Genomic DNA, 23,213 nt, shown 5'->3' on the forward strand with positions numbered 1-23,213 from the left:
TCTATTTTTAATAAATACAGAAAGGTCATGATTAGTGGGTGTTTGGATAGGGCAAAATTTGAATTAGTGCGAATTATTATATGATATCAGGGAGAGCCAAAATTTAGGTAATGTGAGTTTTTTCCCAAACTCTTCAAATTGTACACAAAAAAAGACAACACATTTTTATTGCAGCCCTGGGCCAAGGAGCCAGTGCAACATTTAAGTCCTACTACCTAAGGAAAGCTTTTGAATTTACAATTGCTCAAACTACAGGTGATGATGCAGTTTCCTTAACTGGCTTCTGGAAAAAATTATAATATCAAAGATGCAGTTAAAAATAATCCCTGTGCTTGGCAACTAATACAGTGAAACTTCGACTTATGAGTTTAATCCATTCCATGACCTTGCTCGTATCCCAATCTGCTCGTATGGCAAGTCAATTTTCCTCATTTAAATTAATTGAAATGCCATTAATCCATTCCAGTGGAATTCCTGCTCTGGGAGACAGGACAAAAATACTTCAATATAATGCTAATATCAACTCTGTGGCTTATTTATCTATCACAATTCATCTAATATGACATAATAAACAATATAAATAACATAGAAATTTGATATATACTCTAGAATGAATAAAATATGTCATTATGTGACAAGTGGTGGCGACCATTTCCTACCTCAAGCAGCCGCCTTGTTGTGGGTCAGCGGGGAAGACCTCCTGCCATCCCCTGTTCACTTGTTCAGTTCCACTTCTGTCCTACAAGCTAGCTGTGTTTGTGAATTGTGTTTTGACTTACTGACTTTACTGAATGACTTACTGACTTGACTGAATGACTTACTGACTTGACTGAATGACTTACTGACTTGACTGAATGACTTATTGACTTGACTGACTTATTGACTTGACTGACTTGACTTGACTCACTGACTTGACTCACTGAATGACTCACTGACTTGACTCACTGACTGACTCACTGACTTGACTGAATGACTTACAGACTTGACTGATTGACTTACAGACTTAACTGACTGAATGACTTGACTGACTTACTGAATGACTTAAAGTTAGACATTTACGCTGAAGAGGACCCTGAAATGGTGTCTGGAGCCGCTGATGCCTTACCGTCAGTTGTATAATGTACTGCCGGGTAAAATAGAATGGAAATCCATTAGAGAATTTATGCACACTCCAGTACAACTATTGACTTCAGTATCAGAACCTCTATCAGCCACCTCAGCCCAGTAGGGCCACAGCATAACTCTCTATTCTCTTCACAATTATTGACAAACACCAGCACCCACAATTTAAGGTAAGAAATATACTATTATTTCTGTTGCAGTTATAGTCTTAAGCAGTAAAAACGACATGATACATCACAACAGTGAACTACAATTATATGTTCACTTTTATTTTTGTAAGATCTGGAGATGTATAAAAAAGGTTGTTTGAGGGGAAAGCTTGCATCCTGAATTTTTGCTCATATCCAGACACAAAAAATCGACTGAGTGACTGCTCATATCCTGAAAAAACTCGTGTGGTGGGGCACTTGTAAGCTGAGGTTCCACTGTAACTGCAAGTAACATGCGTGCAGTGTGGAAGCACATTCAGCCACATCATACAAACAGTTTCAAAGATTTTCTTTCAAAAGCAGTCTGTTATTGAAGAAATAGCAAACATTGGAAGAAAGTTTGGTTATGATGAAATAGAAAGTGATGATATCTGGGAATTGCTCGATTTGCACTCTCAAGAATTGCCTGATGGTGATCTTGCAGATCAACGAGTGTTTAAAGAAGCCAACAATGATTCCCAAAAAGCAGATAATGTGCAGATGAAGGAGTTTACTCTCAAAGAATTTGAAGACATCTTTTGAGCTGTAGAAGTCATGAAGCAAAAAATTGTAGAGGCTGACCCTAATGTCGATTGAAGCATGCAAATACGCCAAGATATGGATAAAGCTTTCAACACCTACCAACGTATTGTATGAGGATTTAGAGAGAGAAGACTGTTCTGCCTATGATACTAAAATATTTTAAACAACAATAATGAGGCTTTCATCATATCGACAGGTATGATATTCAGTAATTTTTATACAGTGGTCCCTCGCTTTTCGTAGTTCCCGGCAATCGTAAATTTCGCCAATCATAGGGGTATTTTTGTACAAACATGGACTTGCTTTTCATAAGTTGACTCACGAGTCGTAGTTCATCCGGGACACGTACCCACGGCGTGAGCCGTGGCGGCAGCCAGTCTGGCATTGTTTACCAGTGAGCGAAGGTCCCCTCACGTGCTCCAGCGAAATATTTCATAATATTCCATTTATTTTAGTGCTTGCAAGCACTAAATAAGCTACCATGACTCCAAAGAAAGCTCCTAGTGCCAAGCCTGTGGTAAAGAAGGTGAGAAATATGATTGAATTTAAGAAAACCATCATTGAACAATATGAAAGTGGTACAAGTGTGGCCGAACTGTCCAGGATGTATAAGAAACCCTACACAACCTTATGTTCCATAGTGGCCAAGAAAAAGGAAATCAAGGATGCTGTTGTTGCAAAGGGGGTAACTATGCTGACAAAAATGAGATCACCAGTACTCGAAGAGGTTGAGAAGTTATTATTGGTGTGGATAAATGAGAAACAATTAGCAGGAGATACTCTTATGACTTCGATTATTTGTGAAAAGGCTAGGCAGTTGCATGACGATTTGGCAAAGAAATTGCCTGCAAATAGTTGTGATGTGAGTGAATTTAAGGCCAGCAAAGGCTGGTTTGAGAGATTTAAGAACCGTACTGGCATACACAGTGTGGTAAGGCATGGTGAGGCTGCCAGTTCGGACCACAAGGCAGCTGAAAAATATGTGCATGAATTCCAGGAGTACATAGAGGCTGAAGGACTGAAACCTGAACAAGTGTTCAGTTGTGACGAAACAGGCCTCTTTTGGAAGAAAATGCCAAAGAGGACCTTCATTACACAAGAGGAAAAGGCAATGCCAGGACACAAACCTATGAAAGACAGGCTGATGCTAATGTTCTGTGCTAATGCTAGTGGGGATTTCTAAGTGAAGCTATTACTAGTGTACCATTCTGAAAATCCCAGACTGTTCAGGAAAAACAATGTTATGAAGAGTAAATTGTGTGTGCTTTGGAAATCTAATAGTAAGACATGGGTCACAAGGGAAATTTTCGTCGAGTGGTTCAATGAAGTGTTTGGCCCTAGTGTGAAGAATTACCTCCTGGAAAAGAAATTGGATCTCAAGTGCCTGCTAGTAATGGACAATGCACCTGCTCATCCTCCAAACTTGGATGACCTAATTTTCGAGGAGTTTGGGTTCATCACAGTAAAGTTCTTGCCCCCGAATACCACTCCTATCCTCCAGCCCATGGACCAGCAGGTCATTGCAAACTTTAAAAAACTCTACACAAAAGCAATGTTTCACAGGTGCTTGACTGTGACCACAGACACTCACTTGACCCTAAGGGAATTTTGGAGAGAACACTTCAGCATCCTCCATTGCATAACCCTTATAGGTATGGCTTGGGAGGGAGTGACTACCAGGACTTTGAACTCTGCCTGGAGAAAATTGTGGCCAGATTGTGTCGACAAGAGGGATTTTGAAGGGTTTGGGACTGACCCTGATGAGCCTATGTCTGTTGTAAAATCAAATGTGGGACTGGGGAGTTCCATGGGGTTGGATGTGAGTTTGGAGGATGTGGAAGAATTGGTGGAAGACCACGACGAAGAGCTCATCACTGAGGAGCTGCAAGAGCTTCAGCAGGAAGAGCAACAGATGGCAGCTCAGAATCTTGCTGCAGAGGAGGAGGAAGAGAGATGGAAGAAGGTGCCTTCTTCAGAAATTAAAGAGATTTTTACTATGTGGGGTAAGATGGAAAGCTTTATGGAGAAACATCACCCTAACAAGGTTGTTGCAAGCTATGTTGGCAACATGTACAGTGACAAAGTCTTGGGCCATTTTAGGGAAGTGTTAGAGACGCCAGAAACAGAGCTCTCTCCACAGTTATTTTGCGAGACAGGACTCCAGTGACTCTCAAGGTGGTCCTAGTGGCATTAAGAAACAGAGAAGAGAAGCAACCCCAGAAAAGCAAATGGTAGCTGAGGTGTTGATGGAAGGGGATTCCCCTTCCAAACTATAAACAATCTACTCTCTCTCCTCCTCCAGTCTCCCATACACTAAGAAGAATCTCTAATAAAGGTAAGTGTTATGCTGTTAATGTTTCATTCATCATTTCCCATTGTATTGTTTATGTACTACATGTATATTTCATGTAAAATTTTTTTTTGTTTTAATACTTCTGGGTGTCAGGAACGGATTAATTGTATTTACATTATTTCTTATGGGGAAAATTGATTCGCAAATCGTAAATTTCATTTATAGTAGCTCCTCCAGGAATGGATTAATTACGAAAAACGAGGGACCACTGTATTTCTTAAAAAATTTTCTTTAACTACTCTATCATTTTGATTGTAATAAACTTTAATCAGAAATGCATTTTTCTTATCCTTTGGTGTTATGTTACCTTAATAAATAGATAAAAAAAAATTTAAAATTTTTATTGCATATTTCCATTGGGCTGGAACTAATTACCATATTTTACATATACGTATGGTGAAACCCCAGGTTTTGGCTGCCCTGAGAATCGGCTGCTTTGGGTTTCGACCATATATTTTGGCCAAATTTTGTCCCACGTTTCAGCTGTTGCCCTGGGTTTCAGCCAGCATACCAGATCTGTCTGCCTAAATAACAAAAAGGCACAATACCGTGACTGGAACGATACACAAATAACCCGCACATAAAAGAGAGAAGCTTACGATGACGTTTCGGTCCGACTTGGACCATTGACAAAGTCACACTAACCAGAGGTGGAGCAGGACGGCTATATATAGGCAGGAAGAGGTGGTGGTAGTAGTAGTAGTACAAGAATTATATATAATACCAACAAGATGAAATTAAGACACATGCACAACACATGTTGTGCACATGCACATGTTGTGCATGTGTCTTAATTTCATCTTGTCGGTATTATATACAATTCTTGTACTACTACTACTACTACTACTACCACCACCTCTTCCTGCCTATATATAGCCGTCCTGCTCCACCTCTGGTTAGTGTGACTTTGTCAATGGTCCAAGTCGGACCGAAACGTTGTCGTAAGCTTCTCTCTTTTATGTGCGGGTTATTTGTGTATCTGTCTGCCTACCCGCATTTGCGCACCTCCCTGCTCAAGCGTCGTGAGCCAGTCTAGCGTTGTTTATCCTTGAGTGAACATTACTCTGTATATTAGTGTGGTGGGCATTTGGGAGCACCTGAGTGTTGTCACCCAGCCATGCAGCATCAGATGGAAAAATTTTACAGCTAGTGAACCACTTTTGTGTTAACTATTTGCAGATTAAGGCCACAAAAAACTACAATTATTTAATATTGCTTAATTTTTAGTTGCATTTTTATAATGTGCAGTAATAAAATCGCACAAACCAAAGTCACATACTGAGAAAATTTACTGTACCTTCTCTTGAAGATGATGACAATATAAAAGAAAGAAGACAGCATGAGACTAAAAGAGGACCAGGGTAGGCTATAGGAAAGGTCAAACAGTTGCCTACCAGAGCCTACCACAGCAAGGACCCACCAGAGTTGAACCACAGCAAGGACCTACCAGAGTTGAATCACAGCAAGGATCTACCAGAGTTGAACCACATCAAGGGCCTACCAGAGTTTAATCACAGCAAGGACCTACTAGAGTTGAACCACAGCAAGGACCAACCAGAGTTGAACCACAGCAAGAACCTACCAGAGTTGAACCACAGAAAGGACCTGCCAGAGTTGAACCACAGTAAAGGCCTCCCAGAGTTGAATCACAGCAAGGACCTACCAGAGTTGAACCACAGCAAGGACCTACCAGAGTTGAATCACAGCAAGGACCAACCAGAGTTGAACCACAACAAGGACCTACCAGAGTTGAATCACAGCAAGGACCAACCAGAGTTGAACCACAACAAGGACCAACCAGAGTTGAACCACAGCAAGGACCTACGAGAGTTGAATCACAGCAAGAACCTACCAGAGTTGAACCACAGCAAGGACCTACCAGAGTTGAACCACAACAAGGACCTACCAGAAGTGAACCACAGCAAGGACCTACCAGAGTTGAACCACAACAAGGACCTACCAGAGTTGAATCACAACAAAGACCTACGAGAGTTGAATCACAGCAAGGACCTACGAGAGTTGAATCACAGCAAGAACCTGCCAGAGTTGCATCACAGAAAGGACCTACCAGGGTTGAATTTCAGCAGGGGTTTACTACAGTTGAACCATGTCATGTACCTATTAAGTTAAACTACAGAAAGTGCAAAGTATTGAGTCTGAGTGCCAGTTAAAGGAAACCAAGAAGGTATACAACCTGGAGTGCTGAGAACAACTCACAGAATACACTTAAGTAAAATAAAATACAGCACTTGAATTTTATATGAACTTCTGAACTGTGGTATTGTCATGCCTCTGGCAAGACAGTTATGGAGTGAATAATGGTGAAAGTGTTTCTTTTTTTGGGTCGCCCTACCTTGGAGGGAGATGGCCAGTGTATTGGGAAAAAAACAATGGGGATTCATGGAAACCATTTGATAGGGCTTCTGGAGATGGAAATTGCAGTGGCTACACTCTAAGGGCAGGGTGGGGAGGTTGCAGTTTAGATGGTCATTTGAATTGTGATAGCCATACACTTTTAACCCTTTGACTGTTTTGGTCGTATATATACCTCTTACACGCCACTGTTTCGGACGTATTTATACGCGTAAATGCTAGCAGCTTCAAATCAAACAGGAGAAAGGTGGGAGGCCCACATGTGAGAGAATGGGTCTGTGTGGTCAGTGTGCACCACATAAAAAAAATCCTGCAGCGCGCAGTGCATAATGAGAAAAAAAAACTGACCGTTTTTTTGGATTAAAATGCCAACTTTGAGGTGTATTTTCGTACAGTATTTATCGTTGTATTCTCGTTTTCATGATCTCATGTGATAAAATGGAAAACATATTACAGAAATAGAGATGATTTTGATTAGTTTCACAATGAAAACATCCTTGAAATTGAGCTCAAAGTAGCGGAAATGTTCGATTTTTACCAATGTTCAGGAGTAAGCAAATCACACCACACGTCCAATACACTTCAACTGGGGAGTCTAATATTCTTTCACTGGTGCACTGATATTATTTATACCATTTTTACAATAATGCAGTAGTCTACATAACAGTAAATTTTGTATTTTTTGTATGAATAAAAAATCAAAGTAGAAAGCAATAGTAATATAAGAGGGGCCTAGAGATGTGACTAATGAACAGAGGATATGTTATTTTAGTGCCAAGAATGTCTACATTGTTTATTCTGGACCCTATTTTGAAATTGGCATCTTTTTTAATTTGCGTGAAATTGGCCAAATTGCCAATTTCTGACCACTTCAATGGGTAGTTCAAATCGGTAAATGGAAAGTTTCTTGTACTCAACTGATAGAAAAAATGGAGTTCTAAAGAAATAGCTATGAGTTTGGTCAACTGGAACAATGGAATTGGTCAAAAACAGGGCTCAAAGTCGGCAAAATCACCGATGCATATATGTCGCCGAGACTGCTAACGTCGCGGGAGTGTAATTCGGTGAGTTTTCAACCAAATTTCTTACTTTTGGTGTCACTACCATTGGAAAAAGATTCATTTCATAAGAAAAAATAATTTTTTTTTTCCCAAAAATTTTGTGACATAGAATGACAGTTTCAGAAAGGGTTAACAAGATAGATACTGAATGAGTGAGTGAATGTGTTATTTTGCATCATTCTACGTACTGTGGTGTGGAAAATGTTGGTGTATAAAAAAAAATTATCTGTACTGTACTAGGCTGAGACACATAAGGACGGTCTAAAGAAATGTAGACAGGAGGCAATTTTTCACCAGACCATATCTTATTGGCCATAAGTTTCTTCAAGGGGGGCTCCTTGATGTGGCAAAGAGGCTCTTGGTCTCAGGAATCAAATACTTTGGTCTCCTTCCTTAGACTGAGTCTAAGTACCCCCCAATCCTCCCTTCCCCATCCCTTTCTCTCTATACCCCCCTTTTTTTTCCCTTCCCTCCCCTCTCCCAACCTTCCCCTTTTTCCCCATCCCATTTATAGCCTCTGGGGTCCTCCCCTTTAGTATTACAGTTTCTAGGTGGGGGGGTGGCATGCTGGGGGTTTGTCTCCCTCCGTAAGGTCCCTTGGGGGTGGTGTGGTTTGCCGTGGAATCTGAATTGTCTGATGATGTCTTCTCCCTGGATTTCCAGGTTGTGGGCAGGGTGCCCTTTGGATGATGGGTGTATCTCCTGAAGCTGCCTGTCGGTTCTGGGGGGTGGCAGCTGAAGGAGGTATGCTTTGTGGCAGGTTTCTGACTGTTCTTTCATTTGTCTGCCGAGGTAGCTCGGTGGATGTGAGGCTTCTATCCCGGAGCACTGGTTTACTGGCATGAAGGGTAGGGTATGGCACGGGTTCTACGCTGCATCTTCACTGCCAATGGGCTCGAGGCCCTCTCGGATGGGGGGAGGAGCTTTCGGCCCCTCCATGCCTCTTAGCAACTGTCCTTCCGCTGTCCCTCTGTTTTTTTTTCCTTTCTTTCTTTTTTCTTAAAATAACAAGAAAGAAGATATTACAGAAGATGCACCTATTACAGGTACCATCCTACTTACAACCGAGTTCGGTTCCGAGAAACTGGTCGTAAGTTGAAATGGACGTAAGTCGAACCTTACTACTGAATATCAACATCACATTTTTGTAATGATTTTATTTGTTTTATTTTGGTATTTCATTTTTTACTTTACTTTTTATGCTGTTAGTACTGTATTTTATACTGTAAGGTTTAGGATAAACACTGTGTACAACACAAACAGTTGTTTATTTCCCAGAAATTTGGCATAGAAAACAAGGTCGTAAGTCGAATGGTCGTATGTTGAGCAGGTCATAAGTCGGATGGTAGGTGTATTATGGAGTCTGCCCTGTGAAACCCTTCCTCCTCCCAGACCCCATTCTGATATCACAACTGTTCTGATCCGGCTTCATTATCAGACAATTCTCTCGACTCTTCTCATACCCCTGTACCTTCTACTGGTGATGCTTCATCACCTGCTTCAGGTGCTGTGGCGTCACCCATTTCTGTTTATGCCACTGCTTCTAGCATGCCTTTCAAAGTGCATCTGGCTTCCCCGAATACAGTGCGATTGTTCTCGGATCGCCCACCTTCCTTGGGTCAGACCGCCCACGGTTCTACTCCTAAGAGTCCAAGACAACCTGCTGTCAACAGTTTGTCGATGACTACTCAAAAACGACCTACATGACACTCACTGCCTTTGTGTACCGGACTAACAAGCACGCAATGAACAAAATTCTTTTCTTTACAAACGACGTCTCACTGATTATCTTTCTGATCATGGAATTGGTAAAACTCTTATGGCACATTGGCCAGAATATATCCTTCCATGCTCTTTGAAGCGGTGCGTGTGTTGTAAAAGTGCAAAATTCAGAGCAAGCTCATGCTCTCTCCCACATCACTTCCATGGACAACATACCAATCACCGTTCGTAAACACGCTACTCTTAATTCTTGCAGTGGTACTGTGGTCTTACCGCATGCCATTATACAAAGTGATTTTTTGTCTTGTGGCAAGGGTATTTCAGAACAGTTAGCCCTTCTGAACCTCCCTATTCTCAAGGTAGATGCGTACATCCTGCCTGCTCGTGGGTGGAGGCGTTTTCCTAGTAACATCGCTTGTTTAATCTTCGACTGCCGTGAACTTCCATCCTATGTCTATATTGCGGGACATTGCCTAGAGGTCCGTCAAGTAGCTCCCACTCCCCAACAGTGTTTTAATTGCTGGCATTTTGGATACCCTGCTAAACACTGCAGATCTGTGGTGGAATGCCCAGTCTGCAGTGCAGGAGATCATTCCAGTATGTCATGTAGTCTTCCCCCCTCTTGTCTCAATTGAAGGGAACCTCATCCTTCCTTTTCACGTCTTTGCCAGGTTTATTGTAATGAACGAGAGATCCGTTATCTTAAGGAGCGTGAGGGCCTCACTTACACTATAGCTGTCTCTCAGCTCTGCCTTCAAGGTAAACTCCCTCATGTCCCATATGCTTGGGTAGCCCGAAGACCTCCAACCTCAATATTCTCCCGCCTCCCAATCCCTGTGCATCTGTGTCTTCCGGGGTCGCCCCAGTTTCTAATTCTTGTTCAGTTTTATCTTATGACACTCCTACCTCCGCACCACTTCCTACTTCTAATTCTTCATCTCACTCATGTTGATATACCATATCAACAAGTTTTTATTCGTTCCCCGCTGCATTATTCTGCAGCATGGATTTATTTAGACAAGTGGTTTACAGTTTGCTCTCTTTATCTTTCTCCCTCCCGTGCATTCTGTATCTCTGACATCGCGTTTTTAATTTCTTCTCTACCGCCGCCCATTTTGTTGTTAGGTGATTTTAATGCTCACCATCACCTGTGGGGAGGATTGCACTGCGACTCTCATGGTGACCAGTTGGAGACACTTCTTGCTTCTCAGCCACTTCATGTTTTAAATACAGGTGCTCCTACCCATTTTGACTCACACTCAGTCTCTCTCCTGCATTGAACTTTCTATCTGTTCCTCGCCCATTGCACTTGATTTCATGTGGTCTGTTCTTCCAGATTCCTATCCTTCTCACATCTACTACATATACCCGACCATGACCCTCGTTGGCAGTTTGTTCAAGCAGAATGGGACTTGTACTCCCATCTTACCACCTGTTGCGAGGATCCCCTTTCGTCATCTATTGATGAACTGGCGCACCAGTTTTCGACCTTGGTCCTAACTGCAGCGACTCGTTCTGTCCCCCAAACCTCAGGTAGGCATTCTCAGACATGTGTACCTCGGTGGTCTCCTACATGCGCCCGAGTGGTGTGTTTAAAACGTGCTTTGTGGGGCTGTTATCAATGTAACCGTACCGCGGAGCATCTGTTGGATTATAAGTGGGCAAGGGCAGTTGCTCGCCACGCCATATGCAATGCTAAACGCACTTGTTGGCGAGACTACGTGTCTACCATTACCTCGTCTTCCCTTACATGCGTGATTTGGAAGAAGGTGCGGAAATTGTGTGGTAAGTACACTCCGAACCCAGCTCCCGTTTTGCAGGTTGCTGGAGTTGATGTCGCAGAACCTTTAGAAGTTGCCACAGAAATTGGGAACTATCTTGTCCGTATCTCCTGAGGGCTCCACCTCTGTCCCTCACTTCTTGCGTCTAAACCTACCAAAGAGCAATTGCCCTTAGATTTCTCCTGCGATGGATTGGAGCCATATAACATACCTTTTACTCTTCTAGAATTAGAGTCCATGCTTTCCATGTGCCGGCTGTTGGCACCAGGACTTGATGATGTCCACATCAGTATGCTACACCATCTCCATTCTACTGCCCTTCCCGTTCTTTTACGTCTTTTCAATCTAATTTGGGAGTGAGGGGTTCTCCCACAACACTGGAAATCAGCTCTTGTACTACCATTTCACAAACCGGGCACCTCAGGGCTTGACACCTCTCACTATTGTTCCATTACCCTGACCAGTGTGGTTAGGCTATGGAACAATTGGTGAATGGATGTCTGATGTGGTTCTTAGAGACACAATAGCCTTTCCCCTCACCAGTATGGCTTTCACAAAGGCTGCTCTACTTTAGACCCCTTGCTTCACTTTGATACGTACATTTGAAATGCCTTTGCTAACAACCACTCTGTCCTGGTGGTCTTTTTCGATCTAGAAAAGGCATATAACATCACTTGGAGGTATAACATTCTAGCCCAAGCCCACTCCTTAGGCCTCCACGGTAATCTACCAAACTTCATCCCTGCTTTTTTGTCCGATATACATTTTCAGGTCCATATTAGCACCTCGCTTTCCTTGGACTTTGTGCAAGCATATTTGGTCATCACTTTATGTTGATGACTTTGCTATAGCTACTCGGGTGCTGACTGTCAACTAGTAGCAGCCTCCCTTCAGGTTGTGATAGACTGAGTCTCCCACTGGGCCACTTCTCATGACTTTAAATTTTCCAGTACAAAAACCCGATTCATTATCTTCACTAGACGCCTGCTTATACCGGATACTCGCTTGTACTTACACGGTTCATGTATTCCGGCATGTGATACGGTCAGGTTACTGGGCCTGCTCTTTGATCACTGGCTGACGTGGAGACCTCACATTTCTTTGTTAAAGACGACTTACCACAGTCGGCTAAATCTCCTTAAGGTTCTCACACATTGTTCATAGGGAGCAGATCGTCGCACTTTCTTCTGTTTGCATTCCACCCTAGTCTTGTCCAAGCTAGATTATGGTGACCAAATCTTATCTGCAGCCTCTCCTGCAACTCTGTCCAAGTTAGACCCTATTCATCACCAAGGTCTTTGTCTGTGCCTTGGTGCCTTTTGTTCATCCTCTGTTGAGAGCCTCTGTGCAGAAGCGAATTTTCCATCCTTGTCTGATTGCCATGATGCTCATTGCCTTCGCTATTATGTTCGATCTCATGACCTCTACAATCCTTCCATATATAGGATAGTCACTAATGTTAGTAAACGTTCTTTATTTGTTCATCACTCCTGTTTACTCCGTCCTTTTTCTCTCTGCCTACATATGCTCTCGTCTTCTCTTCAGTTACCACCTGTCTGTGTTCATGTAGTGTTTCACTTTTCCCTGCCCCCTTGGGAAGTTCCAGCTGTTTGTGTCTGTTCTTTCCTACTGCCATGCGCAAAAGCCCAACTACCTGTGGTGGCTTCCCGCTCTCTTTTTCTTGACCACTTCCGCTCTCATTCTCATACCATTGCGGTGTACACCGATGGTTCTGAGTCTTTTGATGGAGTCGGATTTGCAGCAATGTTTCCGGACAGTGTCGTACGAGGGCATTTATTACCCTCGGCTAGCATTTTTACAGTTGAATTGTATGCCGTTCTTGTAGCACTTATCCGTATTGCATCTATGCCTGTGTCACCATTTGTGGTCATTTCAGACTCCCTTAGTGCTTTATAGGCTATATGGAAATTTGATACACCTCACCCCCTAGTTCTTCGTATCCAACTTTGGTTATGCCGTATCTCTAGCAAACACAGAGATATTGTTTTTTGTTGGGTCCCTGGTCATGTTGACATACAGGGCAATGAACAGGCAGACACTGCTGCGCGGTCAGCAGTACATGACCTCCCAGTTTCATATAGAGGTGTTCCATTCACGGACTATTTTGCTGTAATTGCTACCCATCTTTGCACCCATTGGCAACAATGTTGGTCTGATCTGCTCCATAACAAACTTCATTCTGTTAAACCGAGTACATGTATAGGTTTCTGGCCGTCTTCTTGGCATCACTGTCGAGGTTGGGAGACTACTCTCTCCTGTCTTCGCATCGGTGACACTCGTCTTACTCATGGGTATCTCATGGAGAGGCTTCCTGTTCCTCTCTCTGAGAATTGTCAAGTTCCAGTATATGTGAGCCACATTCTGTTGGACTGCCCACTCAATCAACGAGCACGCAGAATTTACCTCCAACGTCGTCTCTGCTCTGCTGCCCTTTCTTTACCCTCCGTTCTTGCTGAGGACCCTCCTTTAGTCCAGACACTCTCATTGACTTTTTGACAGCAACTGATTTACTACACAAACTCTGATGATGTCTCTAGCACTCTCCTCAGTTCTTTCCACTTTAATCTCTAGCTACTCTCTACCTCTGCACTATCCACTGCCCTGCTGCACTTCATAACCTAATAATCATCCCTCTCCCTATTGCTACCCATTACCCCTGCATCCTTCCCTGCCCTGCTGCGCTGTACACCCCTTGTATAACGCTTATTGACCAATGTGGAAAAAGACACTTATGTATAGCTCAGGACATTTATTATAGGAAATGGTTTGCCATGAGTGACTTCTTCAGTCCTAATACAGAGATAACTAAGAACGAGTTTATATAGTGGCAGGAATCAGGTGGTAAGCAGTGAGAGGGTAATAGTAGTAGTCCTAGCACAGTTGTGGTGAGATGGGTTGGGTTAGAGAAGGACCTATCAGTATTGTTACAGTAGTTTCCAGAATGGGTAATATCCTGTTGATTAGCAATTTGGATATAGTGTAATTTCCAGATTGTTGATGGATAATGTATTAACAGCAACTAGGGCAGCTTCTATGCACTTTTGCCGACGAAAAAACCTTAACAACTAATCTAACTTCACTGAACATCTTGTCTGCATCACCATACCATTTTACTGACTAATGCTAAGCAGGTCCATCTCCAGTCCAACATAATTCTATATTTGTCCAATCTGTTTTTAAAGTTGCCCAAGGCGTTGATGTGTTTGTTTTTATGGGCACAACACCCTTGTGCCCTCAAGACCACAGTATAAAATATTTGCATGGTATATACACAAAATAAGAAGCGAGGGAGAAACAGTGGGAGGGATAGAGGGAGGGTACCCAGATGACAATACCAGCTAAACTTGGTGCATTTGTTTATCACCATCTACTTGTTTACCGACCAAGCTGATGCAAGAAAGTAGTTACTTTATTCACATTTGATGCAGGCTACTGTCATTCTAACCTTGATTATGTAAATGTAGTGAAGTAGAGGATATATAAACACTGGTCCCCCATCCCCCTCCTCCACAGACAGGATCGCAACGTGTTCAGCCATAACCTGTGACTTGTTTATTTATAACAAAATACGAGTTAACCAAACTGTAGCACAAACTGCTGCTGCTACTGTGACTGACTACTGTGCTGTGACTGGCTACTGCTGCTACTGTGAATGACTACTGCTGCTGCTACTGTGACTACTGCTGCAGCTACTGTGAGTGCTGCTGCTGTTGTGACTGACTGCTGCTGCTGCTGTTGTGACTGTGACTACTGCTGCTGCTGTGACTGTGACTACTGCTGCTGCTGTGACCACTGCTGCTACTGTGAGTTGCTGGTGCTACTGTGAGTGCTTCTGCTGTTGTGACTGTGACTACTACTGCTGCTGTGAGTGCTTCTGCTGTTGTGACTGTGACCAGTATTGCTGCTGTTGTGACTGTGACTACTGCTGCTACTGTGAGTGCTGCAGCTGTTATGACTGTTGCTGTTTTGACTGACCACTGCTGCTACTGTTGTGACTGTGACTACTGCTGCTACTGTGACTACTGCTTCTACTGTGACTACTGCTGTGACTGACTACTGCTGCTGTCGTGACTGACTACTGCTGCTGTCGTGACTGACTACTGCTGCTGTCGTGACTGACTACTGCTGCTGTCGTGACTGACTACTGCTGCTGTCGTGACTGACTCCTGCAGCTGTCGTGACTGACTACTGCTGCTGTCGTGACTGACTACTGCTGCTGTCTTGACTGACTACTGCTGCTGTCGTGACTGACTACTGCTGCTGTCGTGACTGACTACTGCTGCTGTCGTGACTGACTACTGCTGCTGTCGTGACTGACTACTGCTGCTGTCGTGACTGACTACTGCTGCTACTGTGACTACTGCTGCTGCTACCGTGACTATTGCTGCTACTGTGACTACTGCTGCTAATGTGACTACTGCTGCTACTGTGACTACTGCTGCTACTGTGACTACTGCTGCTACTACTGTGACTGCTGTTGCTACTGTGACTGGTGCTGCTACTGTGACTGCTGCTACTGTGACTACTGCTGCTGCTACTGTGAATGACTACTGCTGCTTCTACTGTGACTGCTGCTGCTGCTACTGTGAATGACTACTGCTTCTACTGTGACTACTGCTGCTGCTACTGTGACTACTACTGCCACTGTGACTGACTACTGCTGCTTCTACTGTGACTGCTGCTGCTGCTACTGTGAATGACTACTGCTTCTACTGTGACTACTGCTGCTACTGTGACTACTGCTGCTACTGTGACTACTGCTACTGTGACTGCTGCTACTGTGACTACTGCTGCTTCTACTGTGACTACTGCTGTTGCTACTGTGACTACTGCTGGTACTGTGACTACTGCTGATGCTACTGTGAATGACTACTGCTTCTACTGTGACTACTGCTGCTACTGTGACTGACTATTGCTGCTACTGTGACTACTGCTGCTGCTTCTACTGTGAATACTGCTGTTGCTACTGTGACTGCTGCTGCTACTGTGACTACTGCTGCTACTGTGACTACTGCAGCTGCTACTGTGACTACTGCTGCTACTGTGACTACTGCTTCTGTGTCTGCTGCTGCTACTGTGACTGGTGCTGCTACTGTGACTGCTGCTGCTACTGTGACTGCTGCTGCTACTGTGAATGACTACTGCTGTTACTGTGACTGGTGCTGCTGCTACTGTGACTACTGCTGCTGCTACTGTGACTACTGCTGCTGTGAATGACTGCTGCTTATACTGTGACTACTGCTGCTGCTACTGTGACTACTGCTGCTACTGTGACTGCTGCTTCTACTGTGACTGCTGCTGCTACTATGACTACTGCTGCTACTGTGACTGACTACTGCTGCTGCTACTGTGACTGCTGCTGCTACTGTGACTGCTGCTGCTACTGTGACTACTGCTGCTTCTACTGTGACTACTACTGCTGCTACTGTGACTGACTACTGCTGCTGCTACTGTGAGTGACTACTGCTTCTTCTGTGTCTGACTACTGGTGCTGCTACTGTGACTGCTGCCGCTGCTGCTACTGTGAATGACTACTGCTGCTACTGTGAATGACTACTGCTGTTACTGTGACTGGTGCTGCTGCTACTGTGACTACTGCTGCTGCTACTGTGACTACTGCTGCTGCTACTGTGAATTGATACTGCTGCTTATACTGTGACTACTGCTGCTGCTACTGTGACTACTGCTGCTACTGTGACTGACTACTGCTGCTTCTACTGTGACTGCTGCTGCTACTGGGACAACTGCTGCTACTGTGACTGACTACTGCTGCTGCTACTGTGAGTGACTACTGCTGCTGCTACTGTGAGTGACTACTGCTTCTACTGTGACTACTACTGCTGCTACTGTGACTACTGCTGCTGCTACTGTGACTGACTACTGCTGCTGTGACTACTGCTGGTACTGTGACTACTGCTTCTGTGTCTGCTGCTGCTACTGTGACTGGTGCTGCTACTGTGACTGCTGCTGCTGCTACTGTGACTGACTGCTGCTGCTACTGTGAATGACTACTGCTGTTACTGTGACTGGTGCTGCTTATACTGTGACTACTGCTGCTGCTACTGTGACTACTGCTGCTACTGTGAGTGACTACTGCTTCTTCTGTGTCTGACTACTGGTGCTGCTACTGTGACTGCTGCTGCTGCTGCTACTGTGACTACTGCTGATTCTACTGTGACTGACTACTACTGCTGCTACTGTGACTGACTACTGCTGCGAGTGACTACTGCTTCTGTGTCTGACTACAGGTGCTGCTACTGTGACTGCTGCCGCTGCTGCTACTGTGACTGGTGCTGCTACTGTGAATGACTACTGCTGCTACTGTGAATGACTACTGCTGTTACTGTGACTGGTGCTGCTACTACTGTGACTACTGCTGCTGCTACTGTGACTACTGCTGCTGCTACTGTGAATTGATACTGCTGCTTATACTGTGACTACTGCTGCTGCTACTGTGACTGACTACTGCTGCTTCTACTGTGACTGCTGCTGCTACTGTGACAACTGCTGCTACTGTGACTGACTACTGCTGCTGCTACTGTGAATGACTACTGCTGCTGCTACTGTGAGTGACTACAGCTTCTACTGTGACTACTACTGCTGCTACTGTGACTACTGCTGCTGCTACTGTGACTGACTACTGCTGCTGTGACTACTGCTACTGTGACTACTGCTGCTGGTACTGTGACTGACTACTGCTTCTGTGACTACTGCTGCTTTGACTACTGCTGCTACTGTGACTACTGCTGCTTCTACTGTGACTACTGCTGCTGCTGCTGTGACTGCTGCTGCTACTGTGACTACTGCTGCTGCTGCTGTGACTAATGCTGCTGCTTCTGTTTCTGACTACTGCTGCTGCTACTGTGACTACTGCTGCTGCTACTGTGACTGATTACTGCTGCTGCTACTGTGACTGCTAGTGTTACTGTAACTGCTGCTGTTACTGTGTGCTGCTACTACTATAACTGCTGCTGCCTCTGTGAGTGCTGGTGCTACTGTGATTGTAATACTACTGTGACTGCTGCTGCTGTGACTGTGCTGCTGCTGCTGTGACTGTGCTGCTGCTGCTGTGACTGTGCTGGTGCTACTGTGACTGTGCTGGTGCTACTTCTTTGACTGCTTCTGGTACTGTGATCTTCCTGAAGTTCAATAATATCTTCCTCAGAATCTGTTATTTGGAATTTTTTTTATGTCATCAGCATATTTACTCATGTCATTAGTTATTCCTATGTCAAGGTTATTAATGTAAATTATTAACAACAATGGGCCTAAAACTGATCCTTGTGGAATGCCACAAGTGACTGGACACCATTCAGATTTCACTTCATATATGCAAGCACTGCTTTATATTGGTTACCCATGCCTTGATCAATGTTAGAACCTTTCTTCCTATACCATGAGTTGCCACATTTCTTGAGTTTTTCGTGATGTACTATGTCGACAGGTTGATTAAACTCCAAACAAAATATTCTTTACCATGGTCCACAATCTCGAATACATTATTAAAGGAGGTCAGCAAAAATGTGAGGCAGGCATACCTTCTAGTGAAACTATGTTGAGACTTGATAAAATCATGCTCATTAAGGTGACTTTGTATTGTATTGCTATAATTGACTTTCACAATTTGCCTACAGTTTGTCAGACTTATTGGGTAGTGTTTTGATGGAATTGATTTATCCACTGATTTAAAGATAGGATTACATTAGCCATCTTCAGTGGTGGCTCATCCATAGGAACTACAGAGCTGCAGTCGCCCCAGATGCTCACTGCCAGATGTATGACTTCATCAACCTTACACTAAAATAATTTGCAACTGAGAAATATATTACAGGGAAAATCTGTTGTATGTTGTTTTCAATTTATAAGCATATTTTTTTATTTTTTTTTGTTGAAACAATATAAAATGATTAAAAATAGAAGTTTGATGCAGTACGATAGTATAGGTATTACTGGTGTCATGAGCTGCCACTGGCCATCTTCCACGTCGGAAATTCGGAACAACACCAGTTTGAACTGATGTGTTAAACAGGCATGTTAACAGCTGACTAAATTCCCACTTGCTCTCTTTAAATATCCTTGAAAACAGTTCGTTGGGTCCTGGGGACAGACTTTATTTCAGTTTATCAGCTTGTTATATATCCATATAATATATCCTTTCTAAATGAGGCCTGGTTGCAGACTGGGATGTGGGGGCATTGACCCTCGAAACCCTCTCCAGGTATACTCCAGGTTAATCTAAACTTGTCTAATTTGAATCAATTATTATGGGTTCTTTCTTGGAGAGATATCCTCAAGACCTTATATATATCCCCTTTATTAATGTACTTATCTTCCACTTATACACTTCGATCATGTCTCCCCTCATTCTTCGTCTTACAATTGAATGTAATTTAAGGGTCTTCAATCTTTCTTCACATGGAAGATTTCTAATGCTATATTGAACTTTTTCTAATGAATTTATATCCATTCTGTAATATGGAGACCTGAACTGAGCTGCATAATCTAGGTGAGGCCTTACTTATGATGTATAAAGCTGTAGTATAACCGCTGGACTTCTGTTGCTTACACTTCTCGGTATAAATCCCAGTAATCTAGTTGCCTTATTATGTATGCTTAGGCACTGCTGTCTTGGTTTAAGATTGTTGCTTACCATAACCCCCAAGTCCTTTTCACATTCTGTGAAGCTAAGTTTTACATTATTTAGTTGATAAGGGCTAAGGTTATGAACATTCCCCAGCTTCAGAACTTTGCATTTATCTACAATGAATTGCATCTGCCACTTTTCTGACCAGGAATTGAGTTTGACTCCTCATGAAGTTCCACGACATCTACATATGAATCAGTTATCCTACCTATCTTCGTGTCATCAGCAAATTTGCTCATATCACTAATAATTCCCTTGAACTCTCGGTTATCGGCCATTCCACTTATCGGCCAACTCGGTTATCAGCCTATTTTTCGGCTTCCTGTTATCAGCTGTTTCACCTATTGGTGGTATTGGATGCGTCAGCTCGCGCATTCCTGTGTCAGTGTGGCTGTGTGTCTGGGAAAGTGAGGAAGCTTCTGCTCATTCACCCAAACATTTTGCTGTAATCCATTGTTTTTGGTGGTTACTGATTAAGTGCAACTGTGAAATATGTAACCATGGTCCCAAAGAAAGTTCCTAGTAAAGTTCTATTGATAAAAAAAAAGTGAGAAACATGATAGAGTTCAAGGCAGGCAGGCATGCAGGGAGTGTAGCAGGAAGGCAGGGAGTGTAGCAGGCATGCAGGGAGTGTAGCAGGCATCCAGGGAGTGTAGCAGCAAGGCAGGGAGTAGTAATGTTTATATGCGATGTATATTTAATAATAATCACTCTTGGGCACTTTAAATGTCTTGTTTTAAGTTAATATAGACATTTTCATTAATCCATATATGGTATTTTCTTCAAAATTATATAAGAAACATTACATAGCATTTAGCATATAAACATAGCATATAAACATGCAATGTTTATATGCTATCGAGTGGAGAGTCAGGTGGAGAGTAAACATTATGTTTTCTCTGATTCAGCGTTAGAGAAAACTGTGAATCTGGCATCTCGCTCAGTAACCGCCCATCATATGTGTTTGTTTACAATTCTTGGCATGAATTATTCATTACTTCTCCCTTTGTTTATGATGGCATCTGAAGGTAGTTGTTAGAAACGATTAAACTCAGTGAACATGGTAATAATATGGCTGTATAGTGTAGCCCAGGGGGAGCTACATATGTGTACTGTACCTACATTTACCACTGCCTACACTGACTTCCTACCAATAAATACTATTCACCTCTCGCTCTGCATTAAGACGACAAATATTTTAAGGTAAGTAATGAATGTACTCATTGTTTACTGTATGTAGAACTATATTTAATCTTTAAAAATTGTAATTTTTGCTAATATTTTTGGATGTCTGAAATGGATTATCCTGAATCACATTAATTCTTATGGGAAATATTATTTCGGTTTTCATCCTTTTCGGTTTTAGACTGACCTTCTGGAACGGATTATGACTGATAACTGAGGGTCCACTGTATTATAAACAACAATGAGCCTAAAACTGATCCCTGTGGAACGCTACTTGTTACAGATCCCCATTCAGATTTAACCCCATTTATGCACACACTCTGCTTTGTGTTCATGAGCCATGACTCGATCCATGACAGCACTTTTCCCCCAATACCATGAGCTGCCACTTTCTTTAATAGTCTCTAGTGTGGAAATTTATCAAAAGCTTTACTGAAGAAAGTAAATTAGTTAGGCAGAAACGGCCTCTCGTGAATCCATGCTGAGTATCATTAATCATATTATGCTTATGACCAATAATATATGATATACATGTATATGAGAAATTTGTGAGTATGAAGGGAAAGTCTGCATGAAACCATTTAACCATAGCAAAGCTTGAGAAAGCTCGTAGGTATGTGTATAGACTGATATTTCTACTAGAGAGGACTGAACTGAGTAAAGACTGTAAGAACTAAATCTCTTGACTATGGAGAAGTGCAAGAAAAGAAAACATTAAAGCTCATCAGGGAAGGATCTAGGAAACGGGGTATGAATGGAAAATTTTCACAATAACAGTTACCGGAAGACACTACAACTGCATCAGAGTAGTAAAGAAGTGGTATGAACTGGATATCAGCATAGAAGTAGATTTCATATAGAGTGTTTCAGATGGAAGTACAATATGCCTAGGTTGTCAGTTAAGAGGTGGTGGGTTCAGAAGCTAAGAAAAAGCTCTTCTCAAAAATTTGAGTGAAGTGTCCAATTTAAAAAATGAGAACTGTAAACATTGTATTTCACTTCAGTGACAACAGTTTATTTTAATTATTCATAATTTAAGTACACATGAATAGTTGTCACCTAATAAAGAAATATGAATGTATCGTATCTTTGACTATATGATGATGTCTCAAAGTGACTTCATAAATATTTCAGGACACCAGCTGGCCATGAGAGATGTACATTTTGCAAGAAAGTTTTTAAGGAAGGTGATGACTATTTAATTCATGTCCAGTCATGTAAACATATGGAGGATATAAGAGAGAGCATTGGTTCTCCAGTGACAAGTAGGACTCCAGGTAAGACTACTTTGTATGCCTCACCAGGTCATATTGTAAACTTGAATGTGCAATTATTTTAAGTTGCAGGAGTAGAATTACTATTTACATTTTTGCATGTCTCGCTTTTGCAAAAAAAAAAAAAAAATGAAATTAGCTTTGTGATCTGACAATACTTTTAACTCTTTTACTATAGTAAAATACAACATTACTGCCATCTTAATGAATAAAGTTGAACTGACAACTCAGATGTATGATTGAAAGGAAAGTGTTGGACAATACAGAGGTACACCTTTGATGCTGCACTCTATGATGCCCAGTGGTTTAGTGATTTTTAACATAATTTCTATTATTTCTCTCCCTCCCATTTATTTATCAAAGATAATAGTAAATACTACTGAAAAAGTGACAGTGGCTGCTTTGAGGGCATTAGACAACAAAGATGAAAAAGGCATTGAGGCTGGAAGCCAATGAGGGAGGAAACATTTTGGGAGGTGGTTCAGATTTTTTTAACACTCTGGCTGTCTCTTACTAAGGTAGGGTGACCCGACAAAAAAACAAACACTTTCACGGTCACTAATTCAATCACTGGGCACCAACATCACAGTTCCAATGACCCTCCAAACCACTTCATCCCTATCCATGTTTCAGTGTAGGCACTGTACTTCTCACCTGAATTCCTTTATAAGTGTTACCTTGCTTACACTAACAGCATGACAAGCCATGAAAACTTAGTCTCCACTACTGTCTAACACACACAAGGAAGCCTGTTGGATGTCCAAGCCCTTGGCACTCAAAATCTCTTTTACCCCTTCCCTCCAACTTTTCCTAGGACAACCCCTACCTCTCTTTCTAGAGTTTTTAGACTTGGAGAAAATTAGGTATTTGTGGCCAGTAAGCTATTAACCCATATTTGTTTTGTAATCACAAACAGCAGAAAATGTGAGTGATATTCCATTGCATT

At 42.6% G+C, this 23,213-nt stretch overlaps 1 protein-coding gene across 3 annotated transcripts in view; it reads left to right on the plus strand.

The window, feature by feature from the left end:
- Positions 1–23,213, plus strand: part of LOC128690063 (A-kinase anchor protein 12) — a gene marked incomplete at its 5' end in the record, with an annotated part of 80,790 nt that overhangs the window by 19,659 nt on the left and 37,918 nt on the right. For all 3 annotated transcript variants that reach the window (XM_053778625.2, XM_053778642.2, XM_053778633.2), the window contains 1 exon segment: positions 22,128–22,270. In XM_053778625.2, the coding sequence (XP_053634600.2) occupies positions 22,128–22,270 (143 nt within the window).

This window comes from Cherax quadricarinatus, chromosome 1 (genome assembly GCF_038502225.1).
Source record: "Cherax quadricarinatus isolate ZL_2023a chromosome 1, ASM3850222v1, whole genome shotgun sequence".
Lineage (NCBI taxonomy): Eukaryota > Metazoa > Arthropoda > Malacostraca > Decapoda > Parastacidae > Cherax > Cherax quadricarinatus.